The 18,730-nt window shown below is 31.6% G+C and overlaps 1 protein-coding gene and 2 non-coding genes across 6 annotated transcripts; all 3 read right to left on the bottom strand.

The window, feature by feature from the left end:
* Positions 1-689: 689 nt before the first annotated feature.
* Positions 690-11,295, bottom strand: LOC145933131 (sodium-independent sulfate anion transporter). Of its 4 annotated transcripts, XR_014424810.1 has the most exons (10): positions 11,068-11,295; positions 7,524-7,714; positions 7,026-7,163; positions 6,533-6,811; positions 5,794-6,103; positions 4,575-4,877; positions 3,644-3,878; positions 3,031-3,263; positions 1,402-1,531; positions 690-1,289 (listed from the first exon to the last, which is right to left on the bottom strand). XR_014424810.1 is itself a non-coding variant. In XM_083032640.1 (9 exons), the coding sequence occupies exons 1-9, from the start codon at positions 11,114-11,116 to the stop codon at positions 1,512-1,514; spliced, it is 1,758 nt and encodes a 585-aa protein (XP_082888766.1). In that variant the 5' UTR covers positions 11,117-11,295; the 3' UTR covers positions 1,318-1,511. The 4 variants fall into 4 exon arrangements, 3 of the variants coding, with proteins under 3 accessions (XP_082888766.1, XP_082888767.1, XP_082888768.1); XM_083032640.1 differs by lacking the exon at positions 690-1,289 and having other exon boundaries at positions 1,318-1,531; XM_083032641.1 differs by lacking the exons at positions 690-1,289; positions 11,068-11,295 and adding an exon at positions 8,502-9,276 and having other exon boundaries at positions 1,318-1,531.
* Positions 10,468-10,549, bottom strand: Trnas-aga (transfer RNA serine (anticodon AGA)). Its single transcript has one exon. It is a non-coding gene; the product is annotated as a tRNA-Ser (tRNA).
* Positions 11,296-15,495: 4,200 nt separating the features above from the next.
* Positions 15,496-15,577, bottom strand: Trnas-gcu (transfer RNA serine (anticodon GCU)). The gene has a single exon. It is a non-coding gene; the product is annotated as a tRNA-Ser (tRNA).
* Between the last annotated feature and the right edge of the window lie 3,153 nt (positions 15,578-18,730).

Raw genomic sequence — 18,730 nt, 5'->3', positions numbered from 1 at the left:
AGTAGGGTGAGACACGAAATGTATATATATCATTTATCTAAATTTTGCAAACATATCTATTTGAGAGAAGACGAGAATTCTCGTATCGAAAAATTAACGCTGCGCACAAGCGCCAATTTTTCATACGTTCAATTTATAGCGCAATCAGTTATACAATTTTATATATAAAATTAAGTAGTCGAAAGTCAAATTGGTAAGAATATACTATAGAAAAAAATTAAAATAAAAACTCTGATCCTCTTTAGAATTCACGACAAAAATTAAGACAGAATTTTATTTATAAAACTTGTGTGTAATGTAATGCAGAAAATATTTGTGTGCACATCTAACAATAAAATACAAACAAATCAAAATATACATAACATTAAAACGTATGACGCTAATATAAAATTATAAATAGAAAATCTCTGTTTTGAATTTTGTCGCGTATTATAGATCGTCTAAAATTTTGGATGTTATTTAATATAAATATAATTTATTAACAATATTATATTTATATACAATACCATTTAACACTAATCATATAAAACTTTCAAAATTAAATTACCATTATTGAAATCGAAAACAATATTCCGGTAAAATACGATTTTCTCATGTATTTTATAAATACAAACTATTAATATAATTTATCGTACGAAAACGATGATTTACACATTATAAACAGCATTTATAATGTTGCACCAATTCTTGTGTACATAATTATATATAATTAATAAGCTAAATATCTATAGGCAATGTTTTTGCACAATCAAAATATATTATGCGAACACTCGCATAATATATATTTTAATTATGCAAAATTCAATGTACGTTACTATTCCTATCACGGGATTATAAAATAATAACGCGTAATATGCATAATATATAATTACTGAAAGAGAATAAATCTATATAGTTTCTCAGAAATTATTTATTTAAGTTGTTAAAAAGAAGAAAAGTATGTATATGTATCAGACCATAAGTTAAAAAATATTAACTATAATTAGGACTCCTGTTTTCATTTATGAATAAATAATTTTGTATAGTGTGTATTATATATATATATTAACTGATCTAGAAAAAGAGATTGTCCACCCTATAAAGAAATATGATAAAATAGAGGCTAACAACCTTGTCGTTGATGTAACACATGTCTGTCGCCTTCCCGATGATAAAAATAATATTCATCAATATCCATATATATGTATATATATAAAATTTATATATAGTTTCCCTCTGGTTAATCTGATTATCGCTTACATCAGGGTACGTGTACATGAATTTGCACTGTCGAATGCACAAGGGGAGCGCTATGAATGCATAAAAAATAGTTTGCAATTATTTTCGAAGCGTTTATGTAATATTATATTATTTTTACATTTACATATTACATCATATATATTTATATATTATATGACATACCAATAAATTATTTAAGTAAACGATTTAAGTTGAAAAATGACATCTAATAATATATCTTCGAAATTATAGCGAACACACATGTGTTATGGCAGTAGCTTTTATCGAGTCTATCAGCAAATTACAGTTTCGGCTAAAAACAGAAAAACGAAGCGTATACAATTATTATCATAAAATTGTCGTTATAAAATAATGATATCATTTAATGCGGCTATATCGTCGCGCCAATAGAGGACACATAAAATACTGGCAAATTTATTCTGCACGTAAAATCTTTTGATGTTCAACTAAAGTTTACTTAAAGCTATAAAATAAAGATGTCGGTCCTTGATGAACGATAAATAAATAATTTTCTGCGGAATATATAAAATAATCTTGACAAAGCCATCCGATAGATTCTAAACTACATTACATTAAGCTGTTAATACTTGAAAAAAAAAAAAAAGAAAAAAAAATATTTAAAAAATATAATACAATTAGATCGTTATTCAGAATATGTATATTAGATTGCGAAAGACTCCAGAACATATATCCCGATCGATTCTAATAAGGCACTGCGAAATCCTTATAGCAAATTGATATATTTCATGTGTATATCGACACGGAGATTTCTATTTCACGCGAAATCGAGTTTAGAAGAGTGCGAGTTATTATATCAATCGCCGCCGCTCTAGAGCGACCGTTATATACGATAGAAACAATATGGTGTACGTTCGAAGTGTAATATCAGCACAAGACGGCGAGTGGTTTCCCTAGAGGGGAAAAGGGGCAAAGCCGTCATAAGTGATTCGGTATGCGCATACGTGATCGTATAGATCGCCGCGTAAATGCCCATGATGTTCGATCGCGGCTGCATACATAGCCGCAATGTAAAATCCCTCCCGGTATGAGTCCGCCGAGGACGGATGGATGCGTCTTCCGCGACGACTTGAAAAAAAGTTTCTTGGCCCGAATACGAAATTCCTATTGATCCTTCGAGAGGAGCTCTATTTTTCTATTTATTTCTCTTTTTTTTCTCTCCGAGAAAAGAAAGTAGCGTAAATTCGCTAACGCGTCTTTCTCAAACGTCACGTCGCGTAACATTTGAACCTGTTGATACGGAAATTTCCGGATATCCATTAACGACCCCGCGAGTAATCATCGGGCGTATCCTCTTCAAAAGCGCTGAGACTTGTGTTGCAAATTCGCGCCCGCGTAGCACGTCGGAATTTTATGAAGCGCGGAAAATTTTGAAACGCAATCTTCTTTTATCGAAAATTGCCCTAAATTAGCGTAAATTGTTGTATATAAACTATTGTAAATTTGCAAATTGACGTCAGGACATTCATTCTAATGGCGCAAAAATAAGATATAAAAAAAATCTGTAAAAATCCTAAAACAAACCACTTGTATGATATTATGTAAGAAGTTATCTTAATTTTGAAAAAAAAATACAAAAAGTATTTCTTTTATTCATTTTTTATGTTATTTATATTATACAACTTATTTATTACTTTAATAAAATTGAAAAAAGAAATATTAGCTCAAAATATATACTAAAGAAAATATTTATCGCAAATCAATTCAGAAATTCTATTTCGAAACAAGCAGTTTTTTGAAAAAAAGCAGCAAAGTGAGAACCTGAAATGTTACCTGAAAATATCTGCATTATGCTGCCAGACGATCTGCAACAGGCCGCGAGTGACGGATCGTAACATATCAAAGTCTGTTTGGCATCCTCGCACCAATTCCAAAAAATCAGCTTCTGATCTCGCGTCGCGAGATCCGATACCAGTAACGCCAGGTTCTTCGCGACTGTAGCATCGATCCTAAGCACATGGCGACCCTCTACTATCACGGGCAAGTTTTCCAGTCTCTTATCGCACCTAAACACGCAAACAAAATCGGAAACAACGGTCTCTTTCTGATACATATACAGGGTCTCTGGAAAAGCGGAAAGTACAAGTGAGTAGCGTTGCCTCGTGACAAAATTTGCAGCTAATTTTTAGCGAAAAAATATTGAGACTTCAAGAATTTTCGAGCTATAATCATAAAAGTCAGAAATACAAATATATAAAGAATAAGATATTTTTGTTATCATGTTAAATTTCGCGTTTTAACGGAATATTTATTGGAGATTTTTCAAGATACTTGACATATGAATGTTTAAAATTTTACACAATTTCGCACACACTCTTTTCCGGAACACACGGTGTATACGAGTATATTCGAATCATTTCTTACACGGATTTGCGGCGAAACTTACCACGACATTACTCGCTCCCGGAGATACTCCGCGGCCGGGAAACTGAGGGATTGCTTGGGCGATACGAAGAGCACGGTCAAACCATCGACGATTCGCTCCTCGATCAATAGCCCGGGCCGGGCCGCGAAATAGAGTAAGAGAATTAGATTTACCGCAATCCCGGCGATCATACCGTACTCCAAACCGACCGCCAAGCAACATAATAACGTCACCGTCAATGGCACCAAATCGATTTCTGTTCAACGTCAGAGAACGGAGAAGACGTAGAGAGAAACTAGATTAACCGCCGGATAATTTATAACGAGCTATATTTAATGCTTTGTGTTGACCTGATATTGTACCGTTTTTGTGTATCTTACATTATCCATAACAAGACTGTCAGATTTAATGTATAATTACAACTGAAGAAATTATATACCTAAGAAAAGAATCGATCAAGAATTTACTTTTATTTAATTAAAGTCTATTTTTTGTTATATTTTTATTTATATTACTTTTTTTATTATTTGAAACGTAAAATTAATTTTCCTTAAACTTTTAAATTTATTAATTAAATTAAATTTCATTGTTTTTCATAATAAATAATAAGTAATTTAAACTGCGCACAACAATATCAAAGTAATTAAAAATAAGGACTTTTGTGACAATCTTTTGCCCAAACCATAGAGAAACATATCGGTTAAAAAAAATAACGAAAGATTTGTGCACTCGTACACTCATTTGAGTCATTCCAAATTATCAAAAAATTCTACTTTCGCGTATCAAACTATTGTACAAACCAAACAATTCAATATTTTTTATTGGTGTGCCGTTAAATTATAAAATAAAATATTTAAAAAATATTTTAAAGGAGAAAAGTTGAAATATCGAAATTTGAATTGTGTAATACGGAAGATATTTATCTGCGTAGATTGTTAGTATTGGCTCTTACTTTTTGTTCTCCAAAGAACGATGAAAGTGTGTATCTCGAACATGTAAAACATGGCGATTATGATGACGGCCGCTAGCGTAGCTTTGGGAATAAATTTGAAAGTGGATGTCAACAGGCCGCACGCCAAAAGCACCAAAGTACCCGTAATCACACCGCCCATCGGCGTTTTGACACCGGATGCGTTGTTGACGGCGGTACGAGTAAAACTTCCGGTTACGGGCATCGATCTCACAAAACTGCCAAATATGTTGCAGAGACCGAGCGCTAACATCTCTTGATTAGCATCAAGAGTCTTTCCTTTCGCTGAAAATTAATCGTGGAAAATTAATCCTTTTCAGACATATCGCAAAATTTTTTTGAACGAAATACTATTGAAAGGCGCAATGCAAAAATAACTTTATAATCTGTTTAAAAACTTGTTTTAAGGCTCCTGGGTGCTCACCGCGGCCATATTGGAATCGTGACGTCAGAGGCGAGAAAACACACGCTATTTTTTTTAGATGCCATTTCTAAATAAAAACATATTTGCATAAAATAACACTTAAGATCTCTTTAATACACTTCTAAAAAACGCCGAAAACTATTCTTTTCCCTTGACAGTCAATCAACAACCATAAAATGATCGAGATATCAGACTTTGACATGCGGAATGACTGCGCATGTGCAAAGACCAGAAGGACTGGGCCTCATAATATTACATTTTACAGCTGTTGATTGATCATAAAGGGAAAAGGATAGTTTTCGGCGTTTTTTAGAAGTGTATTAAAGAGATCTTAAGTGTTATTTTATGCAAATATGTTTTTATTTAGAAATGGCATCTAAAAAAAAATAGCGATGTTTTCTCGCCTCTGACGTCACGATTCCGACATGGTCGGCAAGGTACCAGGAGCCTTAAATATAGCGTTAAATATAAAATATTGTATATATTATTAATATATTATTAATTATAAATAATTTTTATTTCTCCATTAAAACTGCCAATTCATAATGTAATTATTCCTCAATTTATACAGCAAGATAATTAATTTTGAATATTATATTAACGAAAGAAATAATCTGTTGAAATAATTTTATTAAAGGTTTATATTCTAAAATTGAAAACGCAATTAAAGTGTTTTTAGAAAGAGAGGATCCAACGATATCGATATTTTTTATATTATAACAAAGTTAATTGAAGTTAGATTTGTTCAAATGAAATTTGCCAATAAAATTTACTTACCGAATGACTTAGCGATGGCGATACTTTCCAAAATAGCAATGAGTGGTATTGAGATGATGTTACTGCCAAACTCTTCGATCAACATCACGAAAGTATATGTATGGTTTCCGTGTGTGACGGTGAATGGAGGCAAGGAAAACGGTGGCAAGCCCTCGGTTATATTGCCCGTAATTTGAAAAGGCTTGATTTCGTAAGAGAATAGCGCGTAGGCTATGATAGTTCCAATCATCACAACTATAGCGTTTCTGGCCAACGAAATTAGCCACATGAATTTCTCGAAAGGGCTTCCCGATTTCTTGCCAGGTAGTTTCTACATTTTCAAATATTTTATTCTATTAATTATATCTTTAATTATATCTCGTTGAAATAGTGACTCTCTACAGCAAAAATAACCGTGCATTGATTTTATATTAAAACTATAAGAAAAATTATAATTCTAATATGTGCGATCGTAACCTGATGCATTTTATTCTATTAAATACATATAAAATAAAATTTTTTATAAATAGCTAATCCGCTGACTAAAATTTATACAATTGTCAAGGAAATTCGTAAAGCGTCGCACAGACGATATTAACAATTCAATTAAATAAGGTTTTCAATTAAATCTTGTTAAGAATAAAAATATATTGATGATTCGGTATTAAAAGATTTTGATTAAGAAAAAATTGATAAAATTTTAAAAGCATTTTCTCTAAAAACAAATTCTTTGCGATTAATTAAAATATAATCAATTTACCTTTAGGAGAACCAGCACCATCATCGAACACACTCCTAACACAGTGTCCCAAAGTTGAATTTCGTTTATTTGATTGATGACCCTCGAGATAGCGTCAATGACGGATTCGCTGCGCCCCTTTATGCCCAGTAAAGTACCCAATTGGGAAGTAGCGATAGTAATCGCCGCAGCGTTACTGAAGCCACAAATTACGGGCATACTTATAAAATCTACGAGAAATCCCAAGTGAAGCACTCCCATGACTGTAATCACAGCACCAGATAAGAAGCACATGAGAACCTAAAGAATAATATAAATATCATGGTTATAAATTTTTTAAGTTATCAATTTCTAAAAATAAACAAAAATATATATCACAGTAAAATTATGTTGACAAATTAACATGGCGTAATGTTATAAAAATACATTAAATAAAGAGGTAATTGTAAGAAATAAAATGAGATAAATTAAGTTTCAAAGTGTCGGAGTGTCGAGATTAATAATTTCCACTTACGGCAAGATCTTCTCCCAGTTTTATCACGTGCTTTTGCACCAATAGAGCCATTATCGCGGTAGGACCCACCGTGACATCTTTGCTGCTACCGAAGACCAGATAAACGAAGCAGCCCATGAAACTGCTATACAGCCCATACTGAAGTTTGTAAAAGTTGACCTAACTTTTGGAGAGTCTCCTTTCCAACTATCGTAGATTAAATTGAAATTACTCGACAGAAATTCTCGAAATACTCGAGAAATTTAATTAACTGTGCAAAAAAATGCGGACAGATGTGATCTTTATTTTCAAATTAGAATCATCGTTAACTTTAAGATATATTTCGAATTAATTTAATTCACTTAATAGGGAATGTCTTATTAATTTAATCGATTTTTCGGAAAATCACTGTGTACGCTAAAGCTAAAATTCAACGATAGTCTAACTCGAGAGTGAGTAAGTTTATATGCGGCAAGTATACATACGGCAGTCACAAGAACATTCGTATCGCGTACGCACCTGAGCCGGAAGTCCAGCCACTATTGCATACGCTATGCCCTGCGGTATCGCGGTCAGACCCACTGTCAACCCTGCCAAAATGTCCTGCAGAAGTTTGCTCCAACTGTACAGAGGCAGCCATGCTACAATCGGTATCCTCCGTAGAAAGAGCCCCTTGAGGTTGCAACTCCGAGAGAGTGTAACATTCGGCCCTATGATATGATTTATAACAAATGTACATATAAAGACAAAAGTGGTTGTAAAAATGATTAAAATTAAAATTTGAATCAATCTTGTAATTAAGACAAAGATGCAGAAAATATATGTTGATTCCATTGTATAAAAAGTACAAAATTTAATATTGCTAATATAAAATGTGTAATGATAATAATATTAAAGATTAGAGAGATAATAATAAAAAAATAATAATGTTAGAACGATATTTATGTTTGGGCTAATTTTATTTATCGTATAATTAATTAATAAGATTTTAAATTAGGAAATTGAAAATTAGCTAAACAGTTGCAAAGATAACTTCCCGTAAAATTTTTTAGAAGAAATAAATGCAATGTTAATTATGTATATTTTATGCATTTTTGTTGCTCTTTTTATTAAATAACCTTATGCAAGTCTTATCGATATCGATTATATGTTATTATTTGATTATCATACATAACATTAGTTATCATACATAAAAGATAAATATTTGTCAAGTTTTAATTACATCTATAATTTTTAGTTATATCTACATCTAAACAGCTTATCATGCTGTCATATTATGCCACGGATTGTGCAAAATTATTAACTAATCGTAGTCGTTCTTCTGCTGACAATTACGATATCAAAGTCTGTGCAAGCGTGATATTAAAAATTCATAACGCGTACAGATGCTACTTTTCTAACAACTACTTATATTTTACTAAATAATAAATTCATTATCCTAATAGAATATATCTTTAATTATTTAATATAATTAATTATTTCATTAATTATACGTACATAGCACCATAGTCTCGGTCCTTAACTTCTTCTTATTAGCACATAACATAAATAAAATAATTCCCGCTGGTGAAACTTTTGATAACAAACAAGTTACAAAATATATAATATTTTTCAGTCGTGTGTTTTTAAAACTGCAGCTTTATCGGCTAAGTTTTCCGGAAAAATTTTCTTAAAAATGCGATCTAGACTTCCTATTCAGTGCAGAGTTTATCAAGTACTGATACGTTTCGCGCTCTCAATAACTCACGGCAGAAAGACAATAAATTTATAAAGGCAATAATTTTTTAAATACCTGATTACCATCGCGATAACATTTATTAAGTGCCATATATAGCAATCCTCGAGATAAGGCTGTCTTAAATAAATAGGCAGGTAGAAGAGACAGTCGATTTATCCTTATAATCTCATCACGGGAATATCTTTAACAACGTCAATGATTCTCGTGATTTCCAAGATACTGTCATGCGACAGACACTGTCGCAACGAATGGTACTATCGGACATTTAATGAAATGTACACGAGCATTACGTGTAAGAGATTTATCTGAGGAATCTTATGGAATTAATTAGATAAGAATTAAATTGAAAGAAGAGAATGTATTTTAAAAAATTTTAGTTGTCAAATTTTTCGGTCCGAGTAGTTCAGTAAAATTTAGGAATTAATTCTTCCTCATCATTTGCATGCATCGGTTAAAAGAATTCATCATCAAAGAGAGAGAGAGAGAGAATTTTTATTGCCAAGAGTTTTTCTGTCTGTAGCTACATTCAAGTAACAAATGTACAAAATTATATACTTTTATCATTAAAAGTCAAGAGTATTATATATTATATCTTTATGTATTATATATTTAAAAAACAAATTTTTTATAAATTAAAAATTAACTACATATATTAAAAATATCGCGATAAATATATACACACACACATATCGATTTGAATTAGTTTATATATAATTTTACATATAATTTAGAAAATTTCACAAGCAAAACTCACAGATTATGCATATGTATATATCACTATTTTCACTATTTTGATAAGTTAAACTTTTTTATGTAAAATATGATGCATGAAATATAAACTAAATTCGAGGCTCAAAAATATCACAGCACAATCATCAAATTCCCTCTCTGTCTAAAGAAAAAAAAAAAAAACAGAAATAGCAAGATTAATTGATTACTGTCGTCAAGACACATAATATAAGTATGTCATATGTGGCAGAAAGATTTTGATTAATCACCAGAGCACACGCGTCGATAGTTTGACATGTTTGTCGAGCTCTTATGACTACTATTACATGTGAGAAAAAAATAAATAAACAATTGTAGAATACACCGCTGTCTGCGAGACTTTAAAAATGGTTTAAAAGAAAAAAGTAGCATTACGCGTCATTTAACTGCTCGAATAGTTTATTTTGCATAATAATTTATTTTTCCTTACCGCACACACAAATAGAAATTATTTATTTAGTTTTAATAATTATTTTAATAGTTAATAGGTTGTTAATGGATAAAGTAACGCGGTACAATTTATATGTATATAGAAATAATAAATTTTGTATTTTGAAAAAAAATTGTCTTTATATATTTTTACATATTTTACATATTTCTGTACTATATATAAAATGATATGATATCTAAACAAAATCATTTCTTTAACAAATGCGCATTATATTTTTGCACAAAATCTATAACATGCTAAAATTAATAATGTATTTTTTTCTGAAGAGGAATAACTTAAAATATATTTCCTAAATATATATTTTAAATTAATTTATTTCACAAGAAAATGCATTCTTATAACATTCAGCCTTTACAGTATCTCTCTCTCTCGGCAGATAAAGCTTTTAAAGTTTTTTCTCAATATAAAAATTATATTCAAAAAATATATATATATAGCACTCAAGCCTTTTTATATCAAACCTTCAGTTATTTTGGTATTTCTCTAAAAAAAAAGTTATGATCTTTCGCAGTCGGTAGGACTCGAACCTACGCTCCCAGAGGGAATCTGATTTCTAGTCAGACGCCTTAACCACTCGGCCACGACTGCTCCACGCGAACAGTTTATTTTATTTAACAATAAAATTAACAATAAAATTTTATAGAACATTGATGTAATTTGATTAGATTTGTTATTGTAAAATTTCTTTAATTTCGAAACATTATATTAATAGATGAGCATTCATCGATATGTAAAGGATGAAAATTTATGATCTTTAAATAACACTTTTTAAATAAAACACAAATATTTCTATCTAAGCAAGCAAAATAAAAATAATAAAAGCAAAAAATTGCGAATAAAAAAAAATAAAACCAACCTGTAATAATAAGATATAGAAAAATATATAATAATAAAGATTACATGTATGTACACACATACACAAAATCATTCGTAAAATAAAAGTATCGATCGAGGTATCAATTAACTATTTATATTTATTCATAATAATTTTACAATCATGCATGTAGCATGACGAAGAATAACGCGGAAGTGATAATTGAATCGATCAAAGTGCAAATGATGAAATGCGCAAAAAATGTATCTGAAAGAATTAAAGCAAAACTTACTCGAGAGGAGCGGTGTCATCTCGTCGAGTCTTCTTTGTGAAAGTGACATTTCACGTTATCAAAGAATACACAAGAGAAACGAAGGAATGTATGATCTATCGGAGCACATCACATCCGTGCTTCCTACATGAGAAGCACGAATCCTTCGTCGAGATAAAAAAGAGTCGATAAAACAGAGTGGTCGCGATCCAACACGATCACGTGTGTATTCCACGAGCGATGACGTATAAATGTGGCATGTAAGTTTTTTACGGCCTCGAACTCGTCCGTCGCTCGATATCATCGTATGCACGTGCCATGGCTGATATTGGCATCTATTGTATACTAATATTTATCTGTCATTGAACAATATATTGTATAATAGATTCGATAATAAGTTCACTTATTCGAGTCAATTTCTTGATCCTGTAACATAAAAATTATATAATTTTTTTTCAAATACTGATCAAATATTGATGCTAACAGTGCATAAAACTAATGTAATGTCATAAAAAAGTTTATGATATTTAAATATAGAAGAGTTTTATAATAAATTTTATTATTCTAGAGGTATTTGAGAGAACAATTTAATTTTAATAGATATACCAAAATTTTGCAAAGAATACTTAATAAAACATTACAATAGTTACAATTTTTGATACACATGTATGTAGACGTATATATAGATGTGTATGTGCATGTGTATTATGCATATAATTCACAAATCATTTTTATATCATATGTTACTTATCTTATTATATTTTTTAATATTGTAAGATTGACGGGGAAATCAGTATAGTTTTCCTATATGTATAAACAATACTCTGTTTTGCTAAATTATTAAAATCTAAATTATGGAAAATAACTACAATTGTGTCACAATTTGTTCGTTTGAATTGCTTGGAATAATTTAAATTTCGCGTAAATTACAAAGATCACTAAAAACACGCAATGATTAACACACTAATTACAATCTAATCTAGTATGTGATAGCGTAGCTTCCTGCTATTGTTTGTCTCTGTCTTAAGCCTTGAAGAAATTAACGCAAAATTTGTTACGTGTCATGATTATCCGTACGGGTAAGTACGGTAAGATTGTCAATAAAGTTAATTAAGATATACGATATCATAAAGATTATAATATAATTAAGTGCCATTATGACAGGAAACATGTGTTAGTGATGACACAACTAAAAATTGATCGCTAACGTCGAGATATGGCAGAGCTGCGCTCAGCGGATGTTGTCACGTTGTCATAAGAGCTTCAAGTACTTCTGTATCAGATCCCCGATTATGCCTGTATCTTTGTAGCTCGTTCACAACTTCGGAGTTGCACGCCTGCAGGGTCGTATCCTCACGTCACTCCTCGAAGTACTCCACGCGCGCGATTTTCAAGTATCATTATATGATACAATAAAGATTTTAAAAGATTTTTCTCAATTTTTAGATGTTCTATAGTTGGAGTTGTATCTTCAAAAATCCTCGGAGAAATTTCACAAAAAATATTTTTATTCTTGATTATTCTTGATTATGCTGCCAATCAAAAATTGTTAAAGTCTCGAATTCGATTATATTTACATAATAAAAATGATTTTTATAATGATCTATATTTAAAATGATTAAAATAAAATGTCTTTATTTGACAACATATGTATAAGAAAATGGATTAACTTAAAATTTATTTTATTTATCCAAATATATGTATATATTTAGTTATTATTTATTCTGCTTTGATATATTTTATTATTATAGTAAATTCATCATCCCTTGCGTAAGACAATAAAATAATTTAATTAAACTAATATATAAACAATAAGAAAAATTTTCCAATCTATTTCCGAGGCATCAGATAACAAATAATTGTTTACAGATAAATATATTCAGTTGAAACACACACACACAATATCCATTTATATACATACATACATACATACATACATATACATATATACAAACGTATGTATTAATATGCATTTACATTTTCAATGACGAAATGTCTTTCTAAGTTTTAAAAAACTTTATTTTTTCGTAATTTGCATGATATTAATAATTTGTATGTTTCTCATGTTTGCAAAGAATACAAAGAATTGATGTATCATCTTTGTAAATATGAATACATCATTAATGTGTGTGCGCGCGCGCGTGCGTGTGTGTGTGTGTGTGTGTGTGTGTGTGTGTGTGTGTTTGAACTCGATTATACTATTATTGTTAGTTATAGATGGAAGCGTACATATATTTTGAACAATAAATTTTTGAAGATATTCAGTATAGCGTATAATATACAAACGCGTGCATATAACGTGTGTGTGTGTGTGTGTGTAGTGAATTGAATTTCGTTTAGCTTATCAGTTGGTCAATAAAACACGAGTGTACAGTATAGAGAAATGTTTGTAAGAAAATGTATCATTACTCGATATCGCGAGAAATGTGTAGATAATGTATTCGCTACATATTTTTTGCTAGATATAAATCAATTTACAATTGAACGATGTGATTATCGTGTTAAATTAGGAGCGCATTACATTGTAAATTACAATTAATGCGAGAATATTAGCTGCAAGATATTAATCTATTTTATATCTAGCAATGTTATCGAGTAATTATAAACATAATAATGACTCGATGTATTTTAATAAGATGGATGAAATTTATTTTTACTATTTTTCACAAAATTTTATGTGACTATATAGACATTAATAAAAATAAGAAGACATTAATAAAAAAGAAAATTTTATGAGAAAAATTTGTACATAGTTTTATATGTATAATCATATTCAGTTTATATTTTTATGTATTTTCTTATTCTCGATTACTTCTTTTTCAGATGTACTCAAGCATACATAGCTGACAATAAAAATTTATTATATTTCGTAAAAATAAAGAGAAAAATAGAGATGTATAAAAAAATAATATAATTGTTTGCTAATTTTTCCATTGCGTCAAATGTTGTTTTTTAAACTTTACTTATCTTGATACATTTTTTATTACAATGTAAATTACAGCAAACGGGACAAACCCGCAATTTTAATCGCTGTATATTTAATGACGCTATTTCGGAAAAAAGTGGCAATTACAATGATGGCAAGAATATAAAATGCGGAAAATATTCACTATATAAATCGTATATATGTATCGTACGAATGTTCATTATAAATTCATAATAAATTAACAATTTTTTTTCCTGCACATATCGTTGAAAATAGATATTGAAACGTAATTCGATCGCGATTGTTATTTATTTCAAATGGCTGGCATAATTTGCACAAATGATTCCAAAACACGTTTAAATTTTACGTAATCAATCACATAACCAGCTGCATCGTTAGTGGAGCAAAGATATTCGTCTTTAGTAAATGCACCATTCTATCCAAGCATCAATCTTTTATCTTGCATCGACCACTCGATCAAGAATTAAATTTAACAGTTACGAATAGATTGAGCATCGTGCAAGTTATTGTACAGATTTGTTAATTATTTATTTATTTTGTGTAAAAATTTTAATTAAAAATTTTAATCAATCCCACAAACAATTTTGAATTATAAAAAATTCGGCAGAATACTATACAATATTGTTTATATAAGTTTTTATAAAAATTTTCATGTGATATAAATATTTCTTGTGTATAATATTAAATTAAAATTAATTATTATAACATATTATTATTATTGCTTTTAATAAAACAAATATTGAAAAACAGAATATAACTTTATATTATTATGTGTTACACCATTACAGTGTAACTTATTATTATTAACAAGATTTTTCGTATTATATTATATTAATATTCTGTATACATATAATATTCTTATATCATATTTTCTTAAAGAACATTATGATTAATAACGAGCGTGAAAAAGTCATCGTTTATTTTCTCGTTTCAGAACGCGTTTTCCAAATAATCAACCGTTTTATTTGCTACTTATACGATGCATGGCAAAAAGATTTCCGTCGATTTTACAACAAATCATTCGTGTAAATTATTGCATAATACATATATTACATAAGATATCATTCGATATTCTCTCAATTTTTTTCCGAATATAACTTTTCTCATAAATGCATTGCATCATATACTACATTCATATATCGTTAATAAATTTTGTACACATCTAAAAGAACGAAATTATATTAAAATTACTTATTGTTTAAAAGAGAAATTATTCGTAGAAAAATTTTAAAAAACTTATATTTCTTTGTAAAAATATATTATTTAAATATGCATTATCGTTTCACAACAAATTATTTTGCATATAGATAAATTATATGTATATTTTATGTGAACGTATATATTTTATTGTGTCATCAACATATAAAATCAAATTTTAATATCTTTACGTATATTATTCAAAATAAGAATTGCGCATTAAATTGCGATCGATACTAATGGTTATCGCACAGAAAAAGAAAACTCGGGCAAGAAAACCCTATCACAAACCAACAAAATGCGAACGACGAGGATGGGATTCGAACCCACGCGTGCAGAGCACATTGGATTAGCAGTCCAACGCCTTAACCACTCGGCCACCTCGTCCGATGCCAAAAGAGGACGCGTTTGCCGAGGCAACTCGTCCGTTGTAACTCGTCTGTATATATTGCTTATCACGATTGTATATATAGTTTATATATTTTTTAACCATGAATATATATTATACATAAATTATAAATATTGCTATTATACATAATTTACAAAATATTGCAGAACATTTTTTGTAGGATTGATGTTGATGTAAACATAGTAAAACAATTATATTTATACATATACAAGTAATATTTAAAAAATAGAAAAATTCCTCTCTAAAAAAAGACATATTATTGATTCTCTGCCTTTCTAAAAAAAGGCATGTTAAGTCGATTCTTTCGTAATCTCACAATAAGTAATAACACAAATGACAAGTTAAATAAATTATAAATTATATTTACCTTATCGTTGCTCCGCCGTTACCCGATGCCTCCCCGGGCTTCCGATCTCTCTCTCTCCGCGCCGTTCCTTTATGGCATACTCACTCGAAACACTTGCACTCGCGTTACTTTTTTTCGTTCGCGATGCGCGGCGACGCCTGGATTTTAGATATCACATTTTCGACGCGTTTCGGTAAAACGCGAGAATCGCGAGAGCTTATTCGCGCGCGAATAGAACCGATGCTCTGTTTTCGCGTCGCCGCTTTTTTCGAAGCTCACTTATCGGAGGTGGGCCTAACCTCATCGAACGACGATGATGCGGCGACTCCCCCGCGACGCACTCAGGAGTCACCGATATTCCAAGAAATGGGCACTACATTTTATTATGTTTTATATTTCAATTCAACGACGTAAAAATCGCGGACCGACAACACCGAAAAACTCCGGAAATTCGCGTCGAAAGCGCAACGGTAATTCGATCCGCCCGTGTTGTAGCTCGTCTGTGTAACGATGTTGGTACACGATTTCGCGACGCGATCGAATTTGTACGATAATTAAGCACGTAAAAACATTAAACACACTCGTACTGTCGCGGACCGGCGATGAGCACACAAACGTTGATCACGAACAACCGAAAATGCATCTAGCAACAGATAGGCTTATGCCAATTTCGGGACGCGCAGCACACCAAGGTCGCAAAGTCGTAATGGCGGCGGTCGCGGCGTACGGCGTCGGCGTCGTGCGGGCTCGGAGCTCGGTTCGACTCGGCTCGGCTCGGCTCGGTTCGGCTCGGCTCGGCGCTCGGCGCTCGGCCGCTCGGCGGCCCGGGCAACCCCCACCACTACGACCTTGGCCTTGGCGTGTTGTGCGTCCCGTAACTAGCAGTGCCAGTCAGTATTGATATTGTTAGGTACATTTTCGATTGTTCGTGATCAACGTTTATTCGCTCATCGCCGGTCCGCGACAGTACGAGTGTGAGTTTAGTGTTTTTACGTGCTTAATTATCGTACAAATCCGATTGCGTCGCGAAATCGTGTACCGACATCGTGATCGCGATCTCACGGGCGAGTCCATTACGCGGGCAACTTCATTACACGGGCGGATCAAATTACCGTTGCGCTTTCGACGTGAATTTCCCGAGTTTTTCGGTGTTGTCGATCCGCGATTTTTACGTCGTTGAATTGAAATATAAAACATAATAAAATGTAGTGCCCATTTCTTGGAATATCGGTGACTTCTGAGTGCGTCGCGGGGGAGTCGCCGCATCATCGTCGTTTGATGAGATTAGGCCCACCTCCGATAAGTGAGCCTCGAAAAAAGCGGCGACGCGAAAACAGAGCATCGGTTCTATTCGCGCGCGAATAAGCTCTCGTGATTCTCGCGTTTTACCGAAACACGTCGAAAATGTGATATCTAAAAATCCGGGCGTCGCCACGCATCGCGAACGTAAAAAGTAACGCGAGTGCAAGTGTTCGAGTGAGTATGCCATAAAGGAACGGCGCGGAGAGAGAGAGAGAAAGAGAGAGAGAGAGATCGGAAGCCCGGGGAGGCATCGGGTAACGGCGGAGCAACAATAAGGTAAATATAATTTATAATTTATTAACTTGTTATTTGTGAGATTATCCATTTATCCTCCTGGTAATGATTCAAATTTTACATTGTTGTATAATAATGAATGTTAAAATATCCTAGATTTCATATTTCGAAATATGTAGTATATACTTATATCTACAATAGTTATGCGAATTAATTCGATTTCGATGATTCGTTTCACTTAACATATAGGGAACATCGTAACGAACGCAAATCGAACTTACGCAATCGTGCACTCACGAGATTTGCTGGAATACTTGTGCGATCTAATTGTCTCGCCCCAGTGACCAGGAATAATTGGTACTATCAGATCAATTCCAACACAGTTCCAGAAATGTCTCGTATCAATCACGATACATATACGTACCTGTTGCTCCTGACTGCTAATCGCCTAGCCTAATGTATTGTTTCGATTCTTTCGTTGTATAACATAATGTATATACTTGTTTTGTATTGTTAGAATTTAGAAGATATAAGCATATCTTTACAATAATAGAATTAAATTGAATCGATAAATGCGCTAATGTTTATGTCGAGTAAAGAAATCTAAACTTTTTTTTTTTAAGTAACGCTTTAAATTTAAAAATATATGATGATCACAAGAATATATGTTTAATCTATTTTATTTATATTTATAATACGAAATGCTAAAATAAATAATTAGATAATATTGAAGGAGAGCTCCGGCCTCTCCAATTTTGCCGAAACTTTACAATATTGTGTATTTTTTGCGTAAAACACGAGTCTGATGTAAATTAAAATTGTCGCTCTCAAATAGAAAAAAAGTTTTACAGTGGGTTCCGACCTTCTCATCTCCCCGTAGAGGGGACGGATTTTAATTTATATAGATTCGTGTTTTACGCAAAGCTTTCCTTCAGTATTACCAATAATTAAAAAATTTCCTGCACTTGTGGGAAATTTCTTCTTTTGTGACGTTTTTTACCGACGAATTATCTATATTATTCATGTTATAAATATTCAAAGTCATCCGTTCAACATCATCAGACAAAATGAGGTATGCACAATATAAGATATATAAAAAAAAAAAACGAATTTTGTTTTAGATATTTCCGGGTCATAAAGTACGCATTTAATCGGACGATCCGCATAGAGAATGCGGATGTGCTGGAAAGCTCGGGTTATGTAATCTCATCGTCGATTCAGAGAAGGTAAAAGGAAGAAGCACCCAGGA

This window comes from Prenolepis imparis, unplaced genomic scaffold, assembly GCF_030444845.1.
Source record: "Prenolepis imparis isolate NDT839.2.m4 unplaced genomic scaffold, iyPreImpa1.0 SCAF_2, whole genome shotgun sequence".
NCBI classification, from domain to species: domain Eukaryota; kingdom Metazoa; phylum Arthropoda; class Insecta; order Hymenoptera; family Formicidae; genus Prenolepis; species Prenolepis imparis.
The sequence above is the reverse complement of the archived record's forward strand: the minus strand, read 5'-3'. Positions and strand labels throughout refer to the sequence as shown.

What these genes read in the sequence shown, in the direction of transcription:
- LOC145933131 (XM_083032640.1), bottom strand. Translation starts at nt 11,116, where the DNA reads ATGTCACTTTCACAAAGAAGACTCGACGAGATGACACCGCTCCTCTCG. An exon ending in GATGACACCGCTCCTCTCGA is followed by an intron (nt 7,715 to 11,067) that starts GTAAGTTTTGCT and finishes ATCATATCATAG; the next exon opens with GGCCGAATGTTACACTCTCT. An exon ending in CGGGAGCGAGTAATGTCGTG is followed by an intron (nt 3,264 to 3,643) that starts GTAAGTTTCGCC and finishes TTGCGTGTTTAG; the next exon opens with GTGCGATAAGAGACTGGAAA.